The sequence below is a fragment of the Columba livia genome, chromosome 1 (assembly GCF_036013475.1).
Source record: "Columba livia isolate bColLiv1 breed racing homer chromosome 1, bColLiv1.pat.W.v2, whole genome shotgun sequence".
NCBI classification, from domain to species: Eukaryota; Metazoa; Chordata; class Aves; order Columbiformes; family Columbidae; genus Columba; species Columba livia.
Window position 1 is genome coordinate 210365994 of NC_088602.1, and position 19827 is coordinate 210385820.

At 50.5% G+C, this 19827-nt stretch overlaps 1 protein-coding gene across 1 annotated transcript; it reads right to left on the reverse strand.

Moving 5' to 3' along the window:
- Positions 1 to 557: 557 nt before the first annotated feature.
- GDI2 (GDP dissociation inhibitor 2) lies at positions 558 to 18154 on the reverse strand. Its single transcript, XM_065049350.1, has 11 exons — positions 17918 to 18154; positions 10079 to 10186; positions 9246 to 9345; positions 7765 to 7899; positions 5801 to 5999; positions 5286 to 5417; positions 4646 to 4745; positions 3095 to 3266; positions 1899 to 2043; positions 1650 to 1704; positions 558 to 1571 (listed from the first exon to the last, which is right to left on the reverse strand). The coding sequence occupies exons 1-11, from the start codon at positions 17960 to 17962 to the stop codon at positions 1416 to 1418; spliced, it is 1347 nt and encodes a 448-aa protein (XP_064905422.1). The 5' UTR covers positions 17963 to 18154; the 3' UTR covers positions 558 to 1415.
- Positions 18155 to 19827: the final 1673 nt, after the last annotated feature.

The following is a 19827-nucleotide window of genomic DNA, read 5'->3' on the forward strand; positions in this document are numbered from 1 at the left end:
GAAAGGTGGTTCCTGGAACCAGCGCAGGGGGAAGAGGAAGCACCAAAAACCCCGACGCCAACGGGGAAAGGAAGGAACAGCCGCAGGTTGAGCGCGGTTTGTGAATGTGGTTGAACCTCCGGTTCCTCTTCAGCTGCGGCTGAACCATCCACACAACAGCTGAAACAGCTGTTCCAAGGCTTTTTTCCCCTCATTGTTCCTGGCACTTGGCATTTCTGCGCCTGAACGTCCCTGCGCACCTGCCGCCCGCATCAACGCGCCGCAAGATCCAAGCCAGGGGATCCGCAAGACTCGCTGCAAAGAGGAGCATCATTAAAAGCGGGAATTAGTTACTACGCCTTCAAGCAAGTGCTATTTCTGGCTGTCGGTGGCCGAGGTTGAGATGCAGCAAGAGGTTTTGTGCTGCTGCATCTTCTCCCCCGCCAAAGGCAGCTGGGGGTGGAAGCCTAAAAACTTCTGAGCCTGTTTTTCTCTTAGAAGATTCTCTGCCCCACTCCTGTATCAACCCCGAGATCCAAGTGATCTCAGAATTAGTGAATCAGACCAGAGCCCAGGGCTGGTTTTCCAGAATTTGGCTTTACTTCGCAGTACAGAAATCATTTGGAGCCTTCGGGAGACAAGGAGAAGCGCGAGGCTCCGTCATGTCGATACCGCAGCGGCGTTTTGGTCCATCCGAGAAGTCGCCAAGGCTACAGAAAAATACTTCCACATCTTGCCTGCTCTGTCATTTTTGTTTTCTCTCAATTTTTATTAAGATTAAAACACAAAGGAGCCTTAGGCACAGCTGTGTCCCAACCGATGTAAACAGTTTGAGAAGCTTAAGTGGAGGGTTAAGTTCTGTGCCCAGAACTAAAGCCGACATTTGCTGCTACAATAGATGTGGGCTCTGTCCCAAAATACAACTTGCCACAGAGTTAAGATTGATGGGAAGAGACTCTTAGGGATGCTGTCCACAATAATGGAGTGCTCAGGTTGGTTTCTATTTTCCTTGATAATCAGGTTTTTTGAGTGACAACCGTCACGTCTACTAGAGCTCACCAAGAAGCACATAATTGTGAAGGATGGTTACGAATGGTTAAAAAGACAAGGTAAGACACAGCTGTCAATGAGTTATTTCAAATCTGCACCAACGTCTACGTCCGCAACGAAAAAAGAGTTCAGTCTGCCTTTCGCTTTACGAGGTTAGTCGTTAAATCAGTCAGTAATTAGCCAGATTCTGGACAGCAGCCCTACTAGAATGAAATAATTAACACATGATATCCAAAAGGGGAACATTACCAGTGCAGTACTCTTCAATCTCTCAGAGATGGGATTACAAAAGCAGGCCTTACAATATTGAATTTCATACAGTGTTCATTAAGTTCCTTATATATTCATATTAGCCGATTTAAATTTCTCCTAATTAGAGATTCTCATTACTGCTGCTCCTCCTCCCCGTAGATATCGTTCTTCTTGCGTTTCATCTCCTCAAAGTCGAACTCTGATCCCATCATCCTCTTATAAATATCTTTGATGTCATCGCACGTCGTCTCGAAGTGGGTGGTGGCGTCGTAGGTGCGAGAGATGAAGATCTGGAAGGAGAAGCAGCTGCTTTAGCGTCCGGCCTCTCTCCTCCCCGCCTCAAAACACGAGCTGGGCGCTTCACTCACCTGGCTTTCGGTTCCCAAGTCGGTCGGTGCGAACAGGTCGCTGATGCTAACGAACCTGGAAGGAGAAAACATTGAGGATGGTTTTAGAGCATCGCAACGGGTGCAAAAATGGCTGAATTACACAGTGCTGCTCCGCCCAAGGCGTAAAATGCGGAGGAAACGTGGAGTTTTAACGTCTGTGCGCAGCCAAATGGCCTTCGGATCCCAAGCGCTTCCTCAGGAGAAGGAGAGGGCTAGTCCAGGACTTACTTCTGCTCGATGGGCTCCAAGAGGTCCAAAGCGGGTTTGATTTCCTTCTCCGGGTCGGCGGTTTCCACGGTGGTGCTGGCGATGGCGATGTACTTCCCCTGCGCCGCCACGTTGTGCGCGGAGGAGATCATGCAGACGTAGATATCTGGGGAATGAACGTCGTGGCGACAGGTCAGGATTTGTCCCATCTCTGACCAAAACCATCGAACTCGGGCGCTCCTGCGCCTCTTCCTGCTCCCCCACTTTGTACCTTGTTGTCTTGTTTAGGGCCGCGCTTGAGCGAGTTCCGACCTTGCTCTGCAGTCCTACATGCTCTCGGGCTTTTGGCTAATGGGTCTGGCCACCAGCGGCCCTGCGAGCTCCCCAAAATTCAGTTTCCTGGGGCTATGAGAGCTCCGGGAATCCGCCCAGCGCTCTGTCCGAGGTGAGGAAGCATTTCCCTCTTCCACGCAGCCCTCCCACCCTCCCAGAGCATCCCCAGCCTCCTCACCCGCCTCTCTCAGGTTGGGAACTTCCTTCGGGGGGTTCTGGACAACGTCACAACCACGGGCACCCCAACCTCTCCTGCCTCCCCCACCACTGCTCTGAACTACGCTCGGCCTGGCTGGGGGCCGAGGGGTTTCTGGGCAGGACGTGGGGGCTGAAGGAGCAGCAATAAGTGAAATTCCCCGTTTGATTCATATCGCTCTGGACTATTGCAGCGTGTTTGGTGTGAGGCCATTTATCATACAATTATTTTGGTTGGAAAAGACCTTTAAGATCATTGAGTCCAACCGTTACTCACCCCTGTCCCTGCCCCATGTCCTGAGAACCTCATGTCCGTCTGTCCAGCCCTCCAGGGCTGGTGACTCCAGCACTGCCCTGGGCAGCCTGTTCCAATGCCCCACAGCCCTTTGGGGAAGAAATTGTTCCCAGATCCAACCTCAACCTCCCCTGGCGCAACTTGAGGCCGTTTCCTCTGCTCCTGGCGCTTGTTCCTGGGGAGCAGAGCCCGACCCCCCTGGCTCCAAGCTCCTTTCAGGCAGTTCAGAGATCAGAAGGTCTCCCCTCAGCTCCTGTTCTCCAGATGAACCCCCCAGGTCCCTCAGCCGCTCCATCACACTTGTGCTCCAGCCCCTCACCAGCTCCGTTCCCTTCTCTCCACTCGCTCCAGCAGGTGGTTCATCAGAGCCCAGCTCACCCCGCTCTCCACGCACCTGATTTTCGGTTGACCTGATTCTGTGGAATGATGATCTGGCACGAGTTGGCATCATTTGTATTCTTGATGGGGTGGCTCAAGATGCAGATTACCCGAATCACTTGGCCGACCTTCGTGACGCGGTCCGAGACGTAGCTGGGGTCGCAGATGAGCTGTTTGCAGCGAGCGACCTGCAGAGACACAGACCTCGAGTGACCACTGTGCGGAGACGAGAAACCAGATGATTTCAGGCAAAACTAACGAGCAATTTGAGGTGATTGTTCCTGCATCAGGTTGTTTCAACATGGACAACCCAAATTTCAGTGCATTACTCTTAAAAGACTACGCAGAGCTGTGTGATCGATCATGTCTTCATTAATCTCTAACCTCTACAGATCCCGGTCCCGCTAGCCTAGGACCATAACTTGCTTCAGTCAAAGTTGAACCAAACAGATAAGAATTTGCACTAAAACTAGTATTTTACAGTAATATTTTAATAATAACCAGCTTGAGGCCTCCAGGCAGCCTGCACTTGAGCACATCGCTCTGTAACATGGATTATCACCATCCCCGCTCAGAACGGACACGTTACCCCAGCAAGTGCTAAACTGTCCTGCAAAGCTGGGAGCACATTTATAGCTCCCGAGCAGCTCGCAGCACTCTCGCTGGTTTTCTGTCGCCAGGTTGAGAAGAAGCTGCAGAAATGCCATGTGCCAGCTGCCTGAGCGGCTACTGCTCAATGTCAAGGGCAGAGCTGGTTCCGTACCCGGGTTACACACAAGCGAGCGGCTCCTTTCCAGTTCAACCTGCCTGATTTATTCAGAAGACAACACTGACAGCTCATGAAGACTTAATTCCAACGTGGCGTATGATTGCTGTACTGTATTCCTTGATATTGAAAATATTGACGAGTTGTTTTTTATAGAATCATAGAATCATTTTGGTTGGAAAAGTTTAAGATGATAGAGTCCAGCCATTAACCCACCCCTGTCCCTGCCCCATGTCCCTGAGAACCTCATGTCCGTCTGTCCAGCCCTCCAGGGCTGGTGACTCCAGCACTGCCCTGGGCAGCCTGTTCCAATGCCCCACAGCCCTTTGGGGAAGAAATTGTTCCCACATCCAACCTCAACCTCCCCTGGCGCAACTTGAGGCCGTTTCCTCTGCTCCTGGCGCTTGTTCCTGGGGAGCAGAGCCCGACCCCCCTGGCTCCAAGCTCCTTTCAGGCAGTTCAGAGATCAGAAGGTCTCCCCTCAGCTCCTGTTCTCCAGCTGAACCCCCAGGTCCCTCAGCCGCTCCATCACATTGTGCTCCAGCCCCTCACCAGCTCCGTTCCCTTCTCTCCACTCGCTCCAGCACCTCAAGGCCTTTCTTGGCGTGAGGGGCCCAAAACTGCCCCCAGGATTCAAGGCTCAGCCTTTCTGCGCAGAGAAGACCAGTGCTGGCCAAGCACTTCTGCTGCTGAGGCTCTGATGAGGGTTTTTCCTACTGTTATTTTTTCAGATCCATGACCAACAGCCTCAATTTTGAGAGGCAAGATGTGAAATAAGGAAAGACTCCAAAGGTACCGTACCTCCCCTTCAGACTTCACACCAACCACTTTGCCGTTTTCTATCACAATCTCTTCGATGGGCTTGTTCAGCATGTAGGTGCCTCCGTATATAGCGCTTAGCCTACAAGAGCAAAGCCACTTCAGCATGTTCCACACGAGCGCGTTTGGTTTTCAACAGCCCCTTTTAACTGTTCCCCTTGGTCAATCCACACATTAAGACTAAAACCTCTTCAGAATTAACTATCTAGGCAGCAGATGCCGTTTGCTGTTCCTTCCACAAGGCATCAGCTGGAGTTTTAAATTATTGCTGCGGTTACATCCAGCTAGAAAGAATCTGCTCGGTGCAATCCAGACAGTCCCACACTGTAAAGTGCTGCCGGCTACACCAGGCTGCCTAATCCAACTTCTTAGCTAGACAACATGCTGCAAACTATCTCTGAACAAATCCAGAATTACCAGCACTAACAAGAATTGCAGTAAATACGCCCCAAAAGAAGGAATCTCACATGGAGGAATTGCTTCTTGATTAAGACAGCGACAGAACCATTAACGACCGCAGTATTTTTAAGCAGCATCACCTTCTGGAAGCCTGAGCACCGACCCCAACGCATCCGATCCCCCAGCAGGGTTGAGAAGCGGAGTCCAAAAACCAAGATCTCACCTTGCGAATCCCTGGGGCAGCTCTCCAAGGCCATAGAGGGGATACAGGTACGGGCTCTTCCCGTATCGAGCCAGCGACTCGCTGTAGAGCTTAATCCTGTTGATTGTTTCTTGGCAGGGTTGATCTAAATAGCTGGAGAGGGCGGATACACAGTTTGCAACGTTTTACAAATTCAAACTTACAGCGGAATATACTCAGAGAGCAAAACATTTGCTTCCCATGAAGTTTCCTTCCCCACCCTCCAGCTGTTCCTGGTGATTATTTCCCTGGAAATTCCCTTTTAGAAGCACTTAGTGTCAGCAGGGGGTTTTATTCAGGAAGGAGATGCCTCATTAACCCCAGGAACCCACAAAATTTAAATATCCCATGAGCAGAGGGCACTAAGATTTTAAGATTCACGCAACACTCAGGGACAGACACACTTTGCAAAACATCCTACAGTCAATTTGTGAGGCTGGTGCTTTAAGTACCCAGCACCCCAACTGATTTTGGGGAGCAACTGAACCCCGACTTACTCGTCAGTCCTGTAGAGCGCGAGGGCATGGCCTGTGAAATCAATAACGTCCTGCCCCAGGTCGAACTTCTTGTACACGTCGCGCATGGTGGTTTTCTTGGGATCGACGCCTTCGAAAGTTCGAGCGTCATTCTCATCAAAGTTGGCGACGTACACTAGGAATTTCCTGAACCGGCGTTTCTCAAACAAGCCCATTAAGCCTAAAAATGAGGTGTTTTGTCAGAACTTGAGTGGCTACTAAATGGCTTTTCCATCACCATAGAGTATCAAAAGCGGGAAAGAACTGCTGAGTGTTACAAACACAGAATCGGTTTGGTTGGAAAAGATGTTCAAAATCATGGAGTCCAGCCATTAACCAGCCCTGGCACTGCCCCATGTCCTGAGAACCTCACGTCCGTCTGTCCAACCCTCCAGGGCTGGTGACTCCAGCACTGCCCTGGGCAGCCTGTTCCAATGCCCCACAGCCCTTTGGGGAAGAAATTGTTCCCACATCCAACCTCAACCTCCTTTTCCAGCCCCTCACCAGCTCCGTTCCCTTCTCTCCACTCGCTCCAGCACCTCAAGGCCTTTCTTGGCGTGAGGGGCCCAAAACTGCCCCCAGGGTTCCCGGTTTGTCCTCCCCAGGTCCCAGCACAGGGACGGTCACTGCCCTGGGCCTGCTGGCCACACCAGTGCTGGTACCAGCCAAGATGCTGGTGGCCTCTTGGCCACACGCTGGCTCATAACCTGGAGTTTGGCCTTGAGGACTAACCAGGGCTCTTCTGTTCAGGCAGAAGACACACAAACATCCGCCAAGTCAGTCCCCACAGGCAGCTGTCCTGGTGTACCACATCTCAAGAGGTGGTACGGCCAGTTCTTTTCACGGTGTGGCTGGAGGCTGAGTTCCTACCAGCTGCTCCCAGCTGTGGGAAAGCCTGGAGGGCAGTTTCCATTTGATCTGGTGTAAAGCCCAACCTAAGCTTTCCTAAGCAGAGCTCTGCATTCGGTATCTACCACACTGGGCTTTCCTGCAGCCTCCCCAAGGAACCAGGCAAGTGCTGCAAGGGTCAAAACTTCCAACACGAGATTGGCCAAGGCACCACTTACGTGGTTTAATTTTCTACAAATTGGAGAAGTAAGACTGGGCTTGCTGGAACACAAAGGCAGAGACAGCACCAGAGGCACCTCCTACTTCTGCCACTATGAGTCTCTTAAGAGACTATTTAAAAGAACAACGTGGCCAAAATTGAAGGAACGACCGGTTACTTCACAGCAAACTGCAATATCTGCCAAGAGGGAGGCTCCAAAGTACAAGCTACACACCAGGAGCCTTATTTGCAGGAGTCATGTTATCACAAGACTCTTCCAAGATTATATTACATACACCTCACATCTGAAGCTAACAAGCTGCCCTCTGCCAGCTCCTAATGCATTGCGCTACTACGAATGATCAGTAGTTTTATCTGAAGAGTGACATCGAAGACACCAATTAAGATTTGAGCCAGGTGCCACATGCCAGAATTACTCATTCCAATTTGCCTGCTGACAAATGTGACATTTTCACACATTAATTACATCCAACAAGGATCCAATGTTAAATATTTATGGCAGAGCTGGGCACATCAGCCCAAAGTGCAACCTCGGAAGGAAGTAAAACACCGTCAGCTTCTCATCAGATGAGCCATAGGACAAGCAGCTTGAGCAGCTCCATTTGAAAGCTCTAAGAAAACAGTAACTGAAGGCTCAGGAAGCGCAAGGCTCACCCTACAAGTGGTGTTTGAAGTCAAATGAGATGTAGAAGACTCCTCTGCTAAGCACAGCTTGTTACTGAGACGGAGTCTACACACAGCACCACGTGAGGAGCGTCAAAATTTGCTTTTCCACGCAAGCACAAAATACCTCGAGATGTGGGTGGCAAAGACCTGTCTCATCTTTGTTTAAAAACGGGAGGTTCAGGAGGAAACAAAGCAAGGTGAAACTACTCACTGGATGCCAAAGCTTCTGCCTCGGTGGAAGGAACTTTGTAGATCTTGCCTCCCTTGTAGACGAAGCTCCCCTCAATCACCTTGAAGTCTAAGTAGCGAGTAACTTCTGTGTAGAGCAGCATCTTTACCAACTGACCTGAAAATGAGGTTTGGCACAAGTAAGCAGAAGCCAAGAGGAGGACAGTGTTTCTCAAAACCCTTCAATGGCAGCACCACGCTCAACCCACACAGCTCTTACACCTTTGTGTAACATACGCGATGTTGCAGACACTCACTAGAGCATTATAAGGCAGTTTTAAGGCTTTTTTTACTGGCAATTAACAGCCTCCTTGTCACTCCTGTGGTTTCCATCAGTCCTCTGAGCAAAGTGCACCATGTCCTCTGGCCTGTACCCCCCACTGTCACATCCCCGGAGGGATGATGTCCCCTAGAAATGCATCACAACGCCTGTGCAAGCTGAGAGTAAGCTGAGAATATAGTAACCAATCTTAATTGGAATCTATCAAGACTTCCACTGCACTAACCTCGAGCAAGACTGACATTACACAATGGGATAAGAGATTCCAGCAGCAAGTGGGTGGTACTTGGCAAAAAGAGCGGCCCCTGAATTTGTTGACATTATCATGGAATTGTTTTGGTTGGAAAAGACCCTCAAGAGCATCGAGTCCAACTGTTACCCCAACACTGGCCCTAAATCACATCCCTGAGAACCTCATCTCTGTCTGTTCAACCCTCCAGGGCTGGTGACTCCAGCACTGCCCTGGGCAGCCTGTTCCAATGCCCCACAGCCCTTTGGGGAAGAAATTGTTCCCCACATCCAACCTCAACCTCCCCTGGTGCAACTTGAGGCAGTTTCCTCTGGTTCTGTTGCTTTTTCCTTGGAAGCAGAGACCAACACCCTCCACACTACAACCTCCTTTCAGGTAGTTGTAGGAAGTGAGAAGGTCTCCACTCACCCTCCTGTTCTTCAGATTGAACCCCCCAGATAATCACTTCACCAATAGTGGGTTTGGTCCAGAAGACCTGTCCCAGTACTAGAACATATAAAGAATGAGGATTTGTAGCATCAATAAGGGATGACAGACTCTATAAGCCATAAAATAGGAACAAAGGGGATTAACAGTCACCATGGAATCAACTGTTTCTTCCTAAGCCATGGAAGAATAACAGTGCACAAACTTATGGCTAGAAACGGAAACGTTTTAAGAGGAGGATGCTGGAAAATGGCTGTTTGAACCTCCCAGACATACCACTGCTGGAGCCACCTTCCCAGTCTGAGAGGTCCACAAACAAAACGAGTCACAGAACAAAAGCTGTGGAGCTTCTGGCATAAACACGGGCAGATCAGTTTTGATTAATGCTCCAACAAGTTCATGAAGAGCTAAACGAAGGGCTAAACGAAGGGCTCTTCATTTGTTATGGCACCGAACATGAGCCCGAGCTATGCTGACGAGGCAGATTTAGGAGCTCAGCATCGCTTACCGTTCGCCATAAGGAATTTCGGAATGAGGTCCACGTTCCAGTCTCTTCCTCGCCCCATAGATTCTGGTGGAGTTCCCGGTAAATTAAACCTTTTGTAGAGCTTCAGAGAGAATACAGAACTTATTATAGCAGAGGAAGTATCTGTGGGTATAATTTCTCCCACACATGTACACACTTTCCACCCCCACATCTCCCCAGCTGAACACAAGCTCTTCACAGTAAATTTTGGCTGGTGTTTTAGCTCAAACTTGACGCTTGGGAATTTATGACCTGCTGAACCAAAATACTGTTTAACAGAGCTAAAGGTAATCTGATCAAAGATGCCTCCTTCAGGAAAGGGCAGGCTCGTCCATATGCTTAAATCAGATTCTCCAATATAAATATTTAACCCAATTAAGCAGCAAGGAGCGCAGCGATTTCCTGACATCTAATTAACCAGCCACACTAACGGCTTTAGGGGTACGCAATCACAGGGTGCAAGCAGTAACCAGAGGAGGTGGCATTTATTATTATTATTACACCAAGGACCAAGCACAACACCAAGGTACAGAGAGTATTTGTTCAGGCAACGTTCTGCTTCCGAACGATCACTCAGATTTTCAATCTCAGCTGGAGACTCCAGAAAACAAGTGTTATCTACCAAGTATAAACACGCACACTGGTGTCTCCACCGTTGTTATCTGGTGTGGAAGTGCTACAAAACATTCTTACTCAAAGGAAACCCTTAGGAGTAATTACTTTGAATCCACCCCTAGGATAACTCAAACTAAAGCCTCTTTTATGCACCTAGGAAGGACACAATAAGGGGTGTCAGCCCCCCGCCCCGTACTTACATCCTCCAGGGGTGTAATGGATGCACTTTCCCCTCCGTAGTAGGAATTACGATCCATGTGAAGGACTTTCTTTCCATTCACGGACATAATTCCAGAGAGGATGCATTCCTACGGAGAGAGGAAACGAGAAAGGAACGTGTTAGTTGTATTTAAGACTCCTTCCATTTTTTCCTAACGTTGCTCCCTTGAAGAGCAGGTTCAGACAACCCGCTGCACGCCTGGATTTGAAGGGACCTGCACAGTCCTTTGAAAACAAACACACCTGTTGCCTCACACCAAAATTAAGACGCGCACACTGAAAGACTTCTCGAGACAGATTAACCCCTTACAAGGTTTGGTTTCTGCTCTGGGAAAGCCAACCGACATGTTTTAACTCCACAACCACCACCTACCAGGGGTCCCCTGGGAAGTTCATGTATTTGGGCTGTATTAGGAAAGTCTATACTCCTAGACCACCTATTATCAATAAGGACGTTCACAGCACCCGCATTTATGGGTGACACCAGCAGCATAAAACCTTAAAGGACTCCAGGTAGTCTCCTCAAAACTTTAATCTTTGATATTTGCCACACTGGGACAAGCAACAGAGTCAACAGCTCCTCTTAAGGGGACAGAAGCAGCAGAAAGAATAAATTAAGCTATTTGGGAGCTTCATCATCTCAGTAGATATTTTGCTATCCTGGCTGTGTACCCACTGAGATTAAAAACACCGAGAGTACTTCGAGCAGCAGATAAGCTGCTAAATGCAGCACCAAGAAGCTGAAGCTAATCACAGAGGGACACAAGTTGGAGCTTGCAGAACCAGCTAAGGACCCACACGCTAAATCCCAATTAAAACACAACTTTCCAACTAACCCGGTCACCAGCTCTGGCATTCAGAAGCCAAAGAGCTTAACAAAAACTTGAATATTTTTGCGTGCTTAGGGCTGCGTATTGTGGAGATTTTACTGATCTTTCCTGCTCTGTCTCAGCTCTCTCCAAAGGCAGAATTACGTCTGAAATTTGCTTCCCAATCACCATCAACATTATCTAATTTGTAGGTCCCAGCTACATCTCGAGTTATTTTTCATTCAGTCTGTAAAATCCCACATCCAGCTGCCAAGATGCCACCGCTGCACATCTGGAAGCTCAGGAGCGGAGGAGCCGTTCATTCCCAAACCAGCAGCTTGAGATCTGCATCTCCATGAGATCCTTCGTGTTTAATCCACACACACTTCACTCCGTGGAGCGCTCAGGACTCCCCCCGGGTCATTTTCCCGCTTAGGAAGGTGGAAAGGAATAGTAAGAGTGTAGTAGGTTTATTGCACACTACGTTGCAGCGACACCGACCAATAGAGGTATTGGTTAGTGCACTCAACCAAACCCCAATTAGAACACAAAAAGCCTCCCACCGTATGCTATTTACATGACCTGCAAATCCCAACTTGGGTAAATCCCCAAAGGAAGCTTTTAAAATCATCTTCACCAATCAAAGACCAACCGACAGTGAAGGCAGCTCTCAGAAAGAGTTATTTTGTTCTGTAGCATCTCAACATCTATAGGAGCATTGAGATGGATCGCTGGCTTGATGACTTGCTGTTCTGGTGCTTCCAGGTGGCAACGGGCAGATCTTTTCTGCTGGGAGAGCGTGGCCACACTGGCCACCCAGATACCCACCGGGACGGCACCAGAATTCAGCTGAGGCCGTGAAGAGCAAAGCTGGAGCTGCCTGCCCGGTGCGCCGAGTCTGATCCCTTTGGTCGCGGGTGATTCCAAGGCTTCATGGTCATCACGTGGACAGTGAGCAGGATTAGGCGTGGTACTTCCCACAAAACCTTTCCACGATCCATCAGCTGCTCCTTCCAGATCCCTCGTGCCCTACAAGACCCCTCTGCGCTTTCTGAACAGGCTGAAGCAAGCGGAGACCCTTAGAACAGATGCGGCTGCACCAAACCCTGAGTTACGACACTACTTGAGGGCACTGTGAGCCATACAACGCCGAGTGAAAGTCCAGGCGGCTTTTACGGTGTCGGTTAAAACGTTAATGATTTACCACATGCAACATGGGACTATCACACCGAGTCCATCACAACAAGCCAGTGTGGTCTCCTCAGTTAAACCAAATTTCACAGAGCTCAACACAAGGACTCTGGTTGACTCTCTGCTCTACCCACTGGTTTTATTCCCCCTGGAAGATCTTCCAAACCCCATGATCACCAGCTCTGCCAGCGCCCACACCGGAGCTGAGCCATGAGGAAGCCAACAAGGATTTCAAAACAAACTAAGTATCAATTGGAGGGATGAAGTTACAGTAAAAGCTGCAGAAAGCTACATTCTTTGCTCCAGATGTCAGCTGATTTCCTTCCTCCATTTAAGGCGACTTCAAAGCATTTCTTGCTCTTTTTTCCCAGAACAGCTCACCCATCACTTCCCAGGGAGCGCGTATCCCTTCAACAGGTTGCCTGCCCAAATTGCCAGCATCCCCCAGAGCAAATTTGGGTACCAGCAGAAGATATTAGAGGTCTTAAGTACCTTCTCAATCTTATTTCACACCCATTAAACACCAATATGGGGATTAAGGTGGAGATATTACGATACTATTTTATCCACAGCTCGTTTAACACATTCGTTATATCACCCAGGCTCCTGCAGAGCCCCGAAGCGTTGAAATCCCACGTGAGCCTTTCACCGTCGCTTCCCTTCACAGCCGATGAGGCAACGGCACGGTCATAAAACACAAAAAAACCCCGTACAATAGATTTATCCTCCCAGCTCAGCAATTCCTTTCGATAGCTGCACTGGCCGACCGCTGGCTATACCCGTCCATGGGCATCAAGGAACTGCTTGATGTGTCATTATGTCATTTGGGTCAGGGAGCGAGGAAAACAAACAGGCTGTACCGATGAGGGAAGGGCTGGCAAGAGTTTAGACTGCAAATAAAAAAGGAGAAGCGTCAAGAGTTCAAATCTGCGGCTTTCTGAATCGTAAACGCCGACCCTGCGCAAACGGGTACAACTGAGCAGCTGCTGATGGCAGAAAGGGCATCGAGACACAGTGGGGAAAACTCCAGGTATCCAGCAGGGGTTGAACACAATCTTCAGGCAAATTATAGTCACTACGATCCACCGCTTCAGCCAGTTCAGGTTACAACAGGCTCCCGAATGAATGACAGAGCAAGTCTTGGAGCGATCGATGTCATCTGCAGCACCACTCAGCTGCTTCAAATGGCCAGAGAGCACAGAACCGGAGAGCAACGTGCTTCAGAAACACGGAGACCGCATATTTCATACAAATCCACGAAAAAAAAACAGGAGTAAGGGGTAAGTGTGAGGTATCAATGCTTCCATGCTTGCTGAAGACCATCAGCTCTTCCATCGCTTGCACAAGCTACTCCTGAATGGATCTTCTGCACACAGAAGCCTTCAGGAACAGAGGGCAGCAAGTAGGTTGACATGGATTTTCTCCAAGTAGGGCGGCAGTTCAGAAAGGCTCAGACAGACCGATGGAAACCTGAGCCGGCGTCGGGCCATCTAACAGCACCGAGAGGAGGATTCTGCGCAAAACATTTAGCAAAATCCTTTTCAAGGGGTTCTGGCACAGCAAGAGCTCTTTCTTGGAAGGACCAGGCTGTGGTGAGCAAAAAGTTACACACAGCTTGTTACATTGCCCAGGCTGTTCCACCTCTAATACACGTTGGCTACGTCTACCATGCCAGACTCCAACGAGCAAGAATAAAAGCTCTGCTTAACCACACAAACTACTACAAAAAAAATTACTCATTGAGCTTGAGCAATGCCCTTGGCTACCAGGGGATGATGCAAGGGACAGTGAAACACCATTTGGTCCTCGCAGTCACTTTGACGTTCTTTATTTAGGTTTTTCAAGCACTGAGGCCTGTGCCTATATGATTAAATACCTCTTGAAGAGGAGTGTGGCTGCTCGGCTCCTACAGAAAGTGAATCTGCATCTTTGTGATGGATTTATACGGCTTTAACATGGTGAGGCAGCTGGCAGGTAAGAAGCTTAGCTCAACACACCGCAATGAGTGAAAACCCAGCAGGAACGTGGTGTTCGTCTACTGGGTCTAAACGAGACAGTTCAATTACACCAAATATTCATGTCAAATAACCCACGGTGTCTGCAGCACAGAGAGGAGATAACAAACGGGTGTCAGAGGGCACAAAAACCCCCTCCGAACGTCCCAGCGAGGGAGCACTGAGATCACGGAGGTGGAAACGGAGGCGAGCTGAAAAGACAAGTCTGAAAATAAAAACACTAGGAGTTCTCCAGCCTGCCGATTGCCGCGCCAGATTAAAAACGAGTTTGTGCGGTAGGTCTGGAGAAAGATGCTGCTTAATCTGCAAAGCACAATGCACGTAACAAGCCTAAGCCAAGGATCTTAAAGCTACTTAAGACTTGGGCAACTTGGAGAAGCCACTTCCACCAGCGCCTCCTGTACCTGTGCTACCTGGATGACCTACAAGCCCTCATGCTGCCAGAACCACCTCAACGCACAGAGAGATCAGGAGGAAAATAATGAAGTTAATTAAACCTTGTGTTAAGTTTGAGGCTGTCAGATGAGCGGTAATTCAGCATGTAAAAATGTGGTGGGATTATTTTTTCCCCATACTACTAAGACACCTATACGAGCTTGGCATCACAACAGGGTCTCTCACTTGCATACATAAGGGAAAAAGTTAAAATATTTTAGTGCTGGTAATCCTAGTCTAGCTGCCTAAGCTTTTCATTAGTGGTTGAAGAGGAGATTAGCACCTGAAATATTAATGTTGTGCTTTCGGATCTATCAAAAGTGGAATTTACGCACACACACTCGTGCACTCAGGCAGCGGTGGCCCTGCGGACACAACCAGAACAACCACCACAACCGATGTATTTGCGGTTCCTTTATAAAGGCTCTGACCATTTATTTTTTTTCTGTTTAAACCAACAACTGAATTTCTGCTTCAAAAAGAGAAAGAACAAACCCTCCAGATGAACGAACAGCTGGGACAAATCAACTGGTAACTCTCATGGGACAAGACACAAGATGGGCACAACCCAACACATAGCCCAAGGGGCAAAACGCTCTAATAGCTAAGAAACTGGGCCCCGAGTTAATCTCTGTTTTGTTCAGGCAGCATCAAGATTGGTACTCGAGGTGCAATTCAGGCTTTTCAAAGAGACAGAAACTCACGGAGCTACTACAGTTGCCTGATGGGTCTCCAACAGTATAATCCATTTCTGCAAGGGCTGGATTTAAGGAAAGGATGGTTGAAAACATCAGCAGAAGTTTCATGACAGTTCAAGGCTCTTTGGAAAAGGAAAGAAACAACCAAACACGTTTAAACAACGTGTTTTCCAGTTCCTTTTCCTCAGGAAGTACCAGAGCAAGGTTGGAGGAGCAAAACCTTCAAGCTTCCAGTTTGATGCCTCATCTGCAGAAAAAGTCCTGCAGCCCAGACTAAACTAGGCTCTGCTCCCACAAAACTCGACAGCCTCAATGGTTGAGCCAAAACTCTGCATTTTAGGATCAGGAACATCCTGGCTGCACCAAGACCTCTGCTTTCCATCCACTTGCTTTTCCACCTGAATCGGGTTGAAGTCCATCCTGTTCCAATTGGTATTTCAGAGGTCAAATCCAGCACATCAGAAGCCAAACAAACCCTCTTGCATGCTCCCAGGCTCCGAAAATTGGTCAGCACAGCTTAAAATACGGCCGTAATTTATTCCTTTTAACTCAACCGCTGATCATTAGCATTCGCTTGTCTTAAAAGTGATTTCACAAGAGGCTTTTTGTCAAATTTACACTGGCATTTGTCGGTTTGAGATTAAGCACCGTGCTTACCAACTTGATACCACCGCTCACTCTAAAGCATAAATTAACATTTTAATGGAGCTCAGATCTATTGGAGGCCCCTTTGCTAGAAGCTCATTATATTTCACCTCCCCAAAAGTCTGTTTCCCTGCTCTGCTAAGCCTGGGAGAGGTTTTAGGCCAGACTGCAGCTTTCCCTATCAAATGGAAGACGCTTTTTGCCTCCTAAGTCATTCCTGCTACCTCAAAGGAAGAGCCTTTAGAGAAAGGAATTAAAGCAACCAGGAAAGTTGGGTTTACCCTCCGGCAGACGCTCCCACGCTTTGGCACATTTTCTTTGTGCCACATCTTGGGTTTTGTTACCATTATTCCCATACTCAAAACGGGGCGGGGGGGGGGGGGATATATGATAAACCAGATCTGCCTGAAGCAGCCGTGCCTGGTGTCAGCAGCCCCGGCGCCTTCACCACCACGTCAATCACAGTGTCAAAGCCACAGTAGGAAGCTCGTGTATTTCTATTTAAAATTATCAGCGACAGGGGAAGCGGGGGGAAATCCCTCACGGCCAACCCCAAAGATATCTCTTTGTCTAAGTGTCTCCCCATTAACAGGAGCGAACAAAAGCAGGAAAGGCTATTTAACAGCAAGGAAAAACCTCCTTCTCTCCACCATATTGGATTTTCTTCCCCTCTTCTTCAAACAATGCCTCTTATTTCTAACCTGCAATCCACCCTCCAGCCCCTACTAAACCCGCAGCGGATAAGCTGCCGGTGGCTCCCAGTTCGAAGGAAGGAACCAGAAGAAATCCCCCCCCACCAGCAAACCTCACGGGCAGCAGCAGCGCTGCCATATTTTATTTTATGGGGTTTTTTTTTCCCTCCTCGGCAGCCTGCAGCACAAGCTGCATCCTCCACAATAGGACAAAGCCCCAGCACGGCTCATCCCCCTCCCTCCGCCGCACCCCATCAGCTGTCAGATTTCCTCAGGGATGACCAAGATGAAGCGACAATGAAAAGGATAATATATTTTTTCTTTTTTTTTTTTTTTAAGGGGGGTGGGGGGGAAATCAGACAAATTTGACAGGCAGACAGGGCTCGCCCGCCTTCCCATCCCCCTCCTGCTGCAGTCAGGGCTGGATGAAGAGGCTGCAAAGGCGGAGCGGGGAGGTGGGGGGGTGGAATAGAACCAGGTCTGGATCCACCCTAAGCCGGGCTTGGGCTCTGGGCATGGCTGGATGGACCTGCAGCCACCTCCGGGTTAAGGGGGAAAAGCGGAAAAATAAAGTAAAAATGATAAAAAAAAATAATAATGAGGCGATAAATCCCCGTTAGCGTTTTATTGTCCGTCGTCCCCCGCCCTCCCAACGCTAAACAACCGCATTTCCTGGGGCCTCCCACGGGCAGCGCCGGGGACCGGGGGCCGCCCCGGGGCTCGGACCAGCCCCATAGGGCGCTGTGGGGGTCTCCAGGGGTGGGGAGCTAAACATGGGGGGTTGTTATAATCAGATAAAAAGCAGAAGGGAGCCCGAGGCGCAAGAAGTCAGGTGGGGGAGTGGGGAGGGGCCGAGGAGTGATGGAGGATGAGATGATAATTAAATGAGAGATGGGGGAAAGGACCCAGGTGACTCCAGGGGGAAGGAAAGACCAGCACTCATCACCCCATGATAATATTTGAAGGGGGTGGCAGGAACCCAAGCCCCGGGGTTGAGGGGGTGGGATAAGATGGTGACAGGTGAAAGAAACGACCCGCAAGGTCCGAGCGAGGGGAGAAACCCGGGCAGAGCCCCCGGTGGAGGGAACCAGGAGCGGGTACCCGAGGCTGTTGGGGCGCAGACCCCCCGGTTGGGGGGGGATAATCAGGTGATAAATGGGCAAAAAGACACCGGAGCCCGGGGGAGAGCGGGGATCAGGTCCCGGGGGAAAGAATGGGGAGGGGGGAGCGGGCGCAGGCAGGAGGTAAAGCCGGGGGGGGGCGCGGCGGAGCCCGTCAGGGCGGCGGCCGCTCTGGGCAGGCCCGAGGCCCAGCCCGGCGACGGCTCCTCCTCACCGTGAGGCCGGTGCCCAGCACGATCACGTCGTACTCCTCATTCATGGCGGCGCGGGGGGGAGGGAAGAACGGGGCGCCGGGGGGGGAGCGTCTCTCGGGGTCTCTCTCTCCGCCGTCCGGGGCTGAGGCGAAGCGGGCGCTGCGGGAGCGGGAGAAAATGGAGCCGCCGCCGCCGCCGTGAGGAGACCGCGCCGGGAGGGGGCGTGGCCGCACCGCCCCCGCCCCGCCCCCGCTCCTGCCAATCACCCCCATCCCCGCTCGCTATTGGCTCTCCCGCGCCGTCGCTAGGGGGCGGGCGCTGCGCCGTGCCGACAGCCGCTGCCACCGTGGTGGGGGGCGCGACGCGCATGCGCGGAGCTGCGCTTGGCGCCCTCCCGCCTTTTCCCCCCCCCCTGCCTGCACCGCGGGGTTTTGTGCAGAGCCCAGCGCGACACACGCGTGTACAACGGGCACGTGCCGCCGTGCAGCACGGCCCCCGGGGGCGCAAAGGGCGCCCGAGTGTGCAAAGGGCACTCGCGCGCCCGCGCGGTGGTTAAATCCGTGTGCAAAGCAGGCGTGCGCGCGTCTGCAAGGCCCTGCTGGTGCTCCCCGTGCACCCCGGACCCATCAGCACCCCAGGGTGGCACCGGGTGTGCGGTAGAGCACCCATGGGTGCCCCGCTCGATACCCACGCGAGCTCTTCTATAACATCCCAGCGCTTTAAATGGCAACACTTTGTTAATTATCAGCGCAACAAGCGATAATTATAGCGTCTTTCTACTTCCCGAAAGCAAGTTTCATTTCTCGCGTGTGCCGCCGCTCGTGTTTCCCCCTTTTCACCTCAAAAACACTCCAAGAAGAGCTTGTTTCTCCCATTCAGGATCACGCCGCGTGCATCAAATCCCCCCGTCTGCAGCCAGTGCGCTTTCAAGAAGATTTGAGCTTTCCTTTTTTACATTTTAAAGGTCTTTTTTAATCCTCACCGCCCACCATTTCCTGGAAGCGAGGCAGGAATTTCCCGGCTTCACGCCGGTTTTTACGCCCCGTGGATCCGCATCCCGGGGAAGGGGCAAAGCTGCTTATGTGTCTTGGGGCCAGCGGAATGGATTAAACACCCGCTGGGCTTAAGGAATCCTAATCGTACGGCTGCATCCTCCGTATCTACCGGGACGCACAACGAGGAGGGCAAAGCGTCGGGGCTGATGGAGAGCAGGGCAAAGCTCCATCCCGCAGCCGAAACGCCGTGGTGGTGGCTCTAATGGGGAGCAACATGGCTTTTTTTTTAAATTACTTTAATATTTGGAGGAGCAAAAGCTGGAGACTCGAACCTGGTGTCCCTGAGGTGCCGCGGTGAACGTTGCTCATCGATGGCCGGGCTCAGCGTCTTGCACCAAGTTCAAACGTAGGTAAGAAAAGAATATAGAAGATCTTACTATCCAGGGTGTTGGTGAAGGGTCGGTGGTGCGGAGCGGTCGGCAGGAGGGCACACAAGGAGCGAGTGACGCCAGCGCCAACATGGTGACATTTTCTGTCCAAGAACTGGCAACAAACCTCCTTCTGCACCAGGCGATGTGGAAGGAGCAGCTGGCAGAATTGGGCCCTTGAGGAATGTTTCTTTCTGGTCTCTGAGGTTTTCTATGTCCTCTTCAACATCCGTAGCGTCAGACATGAGCCACCTCCACAAATCCCCGTCAGACATGCTGGTGACACACAGTTTGGGATGGGTAGGCGGCCTTGTTGGGAGATGGAGGTTGGCTTGGGGGATGTCCAGATGGACGTATCTGCAGTAGGAACATTGAGATTGGCCTGGATGGAGGATGAGGAGGAAGGTTTGGCTGTGGAAGCAGCAGAAGAGATGGCAAAACAAGTTGGTGGTGATGCACCTTGCTCAGCAGGTCTTCAAGGTCATGGCTCATGTCTACCAGTTGGGC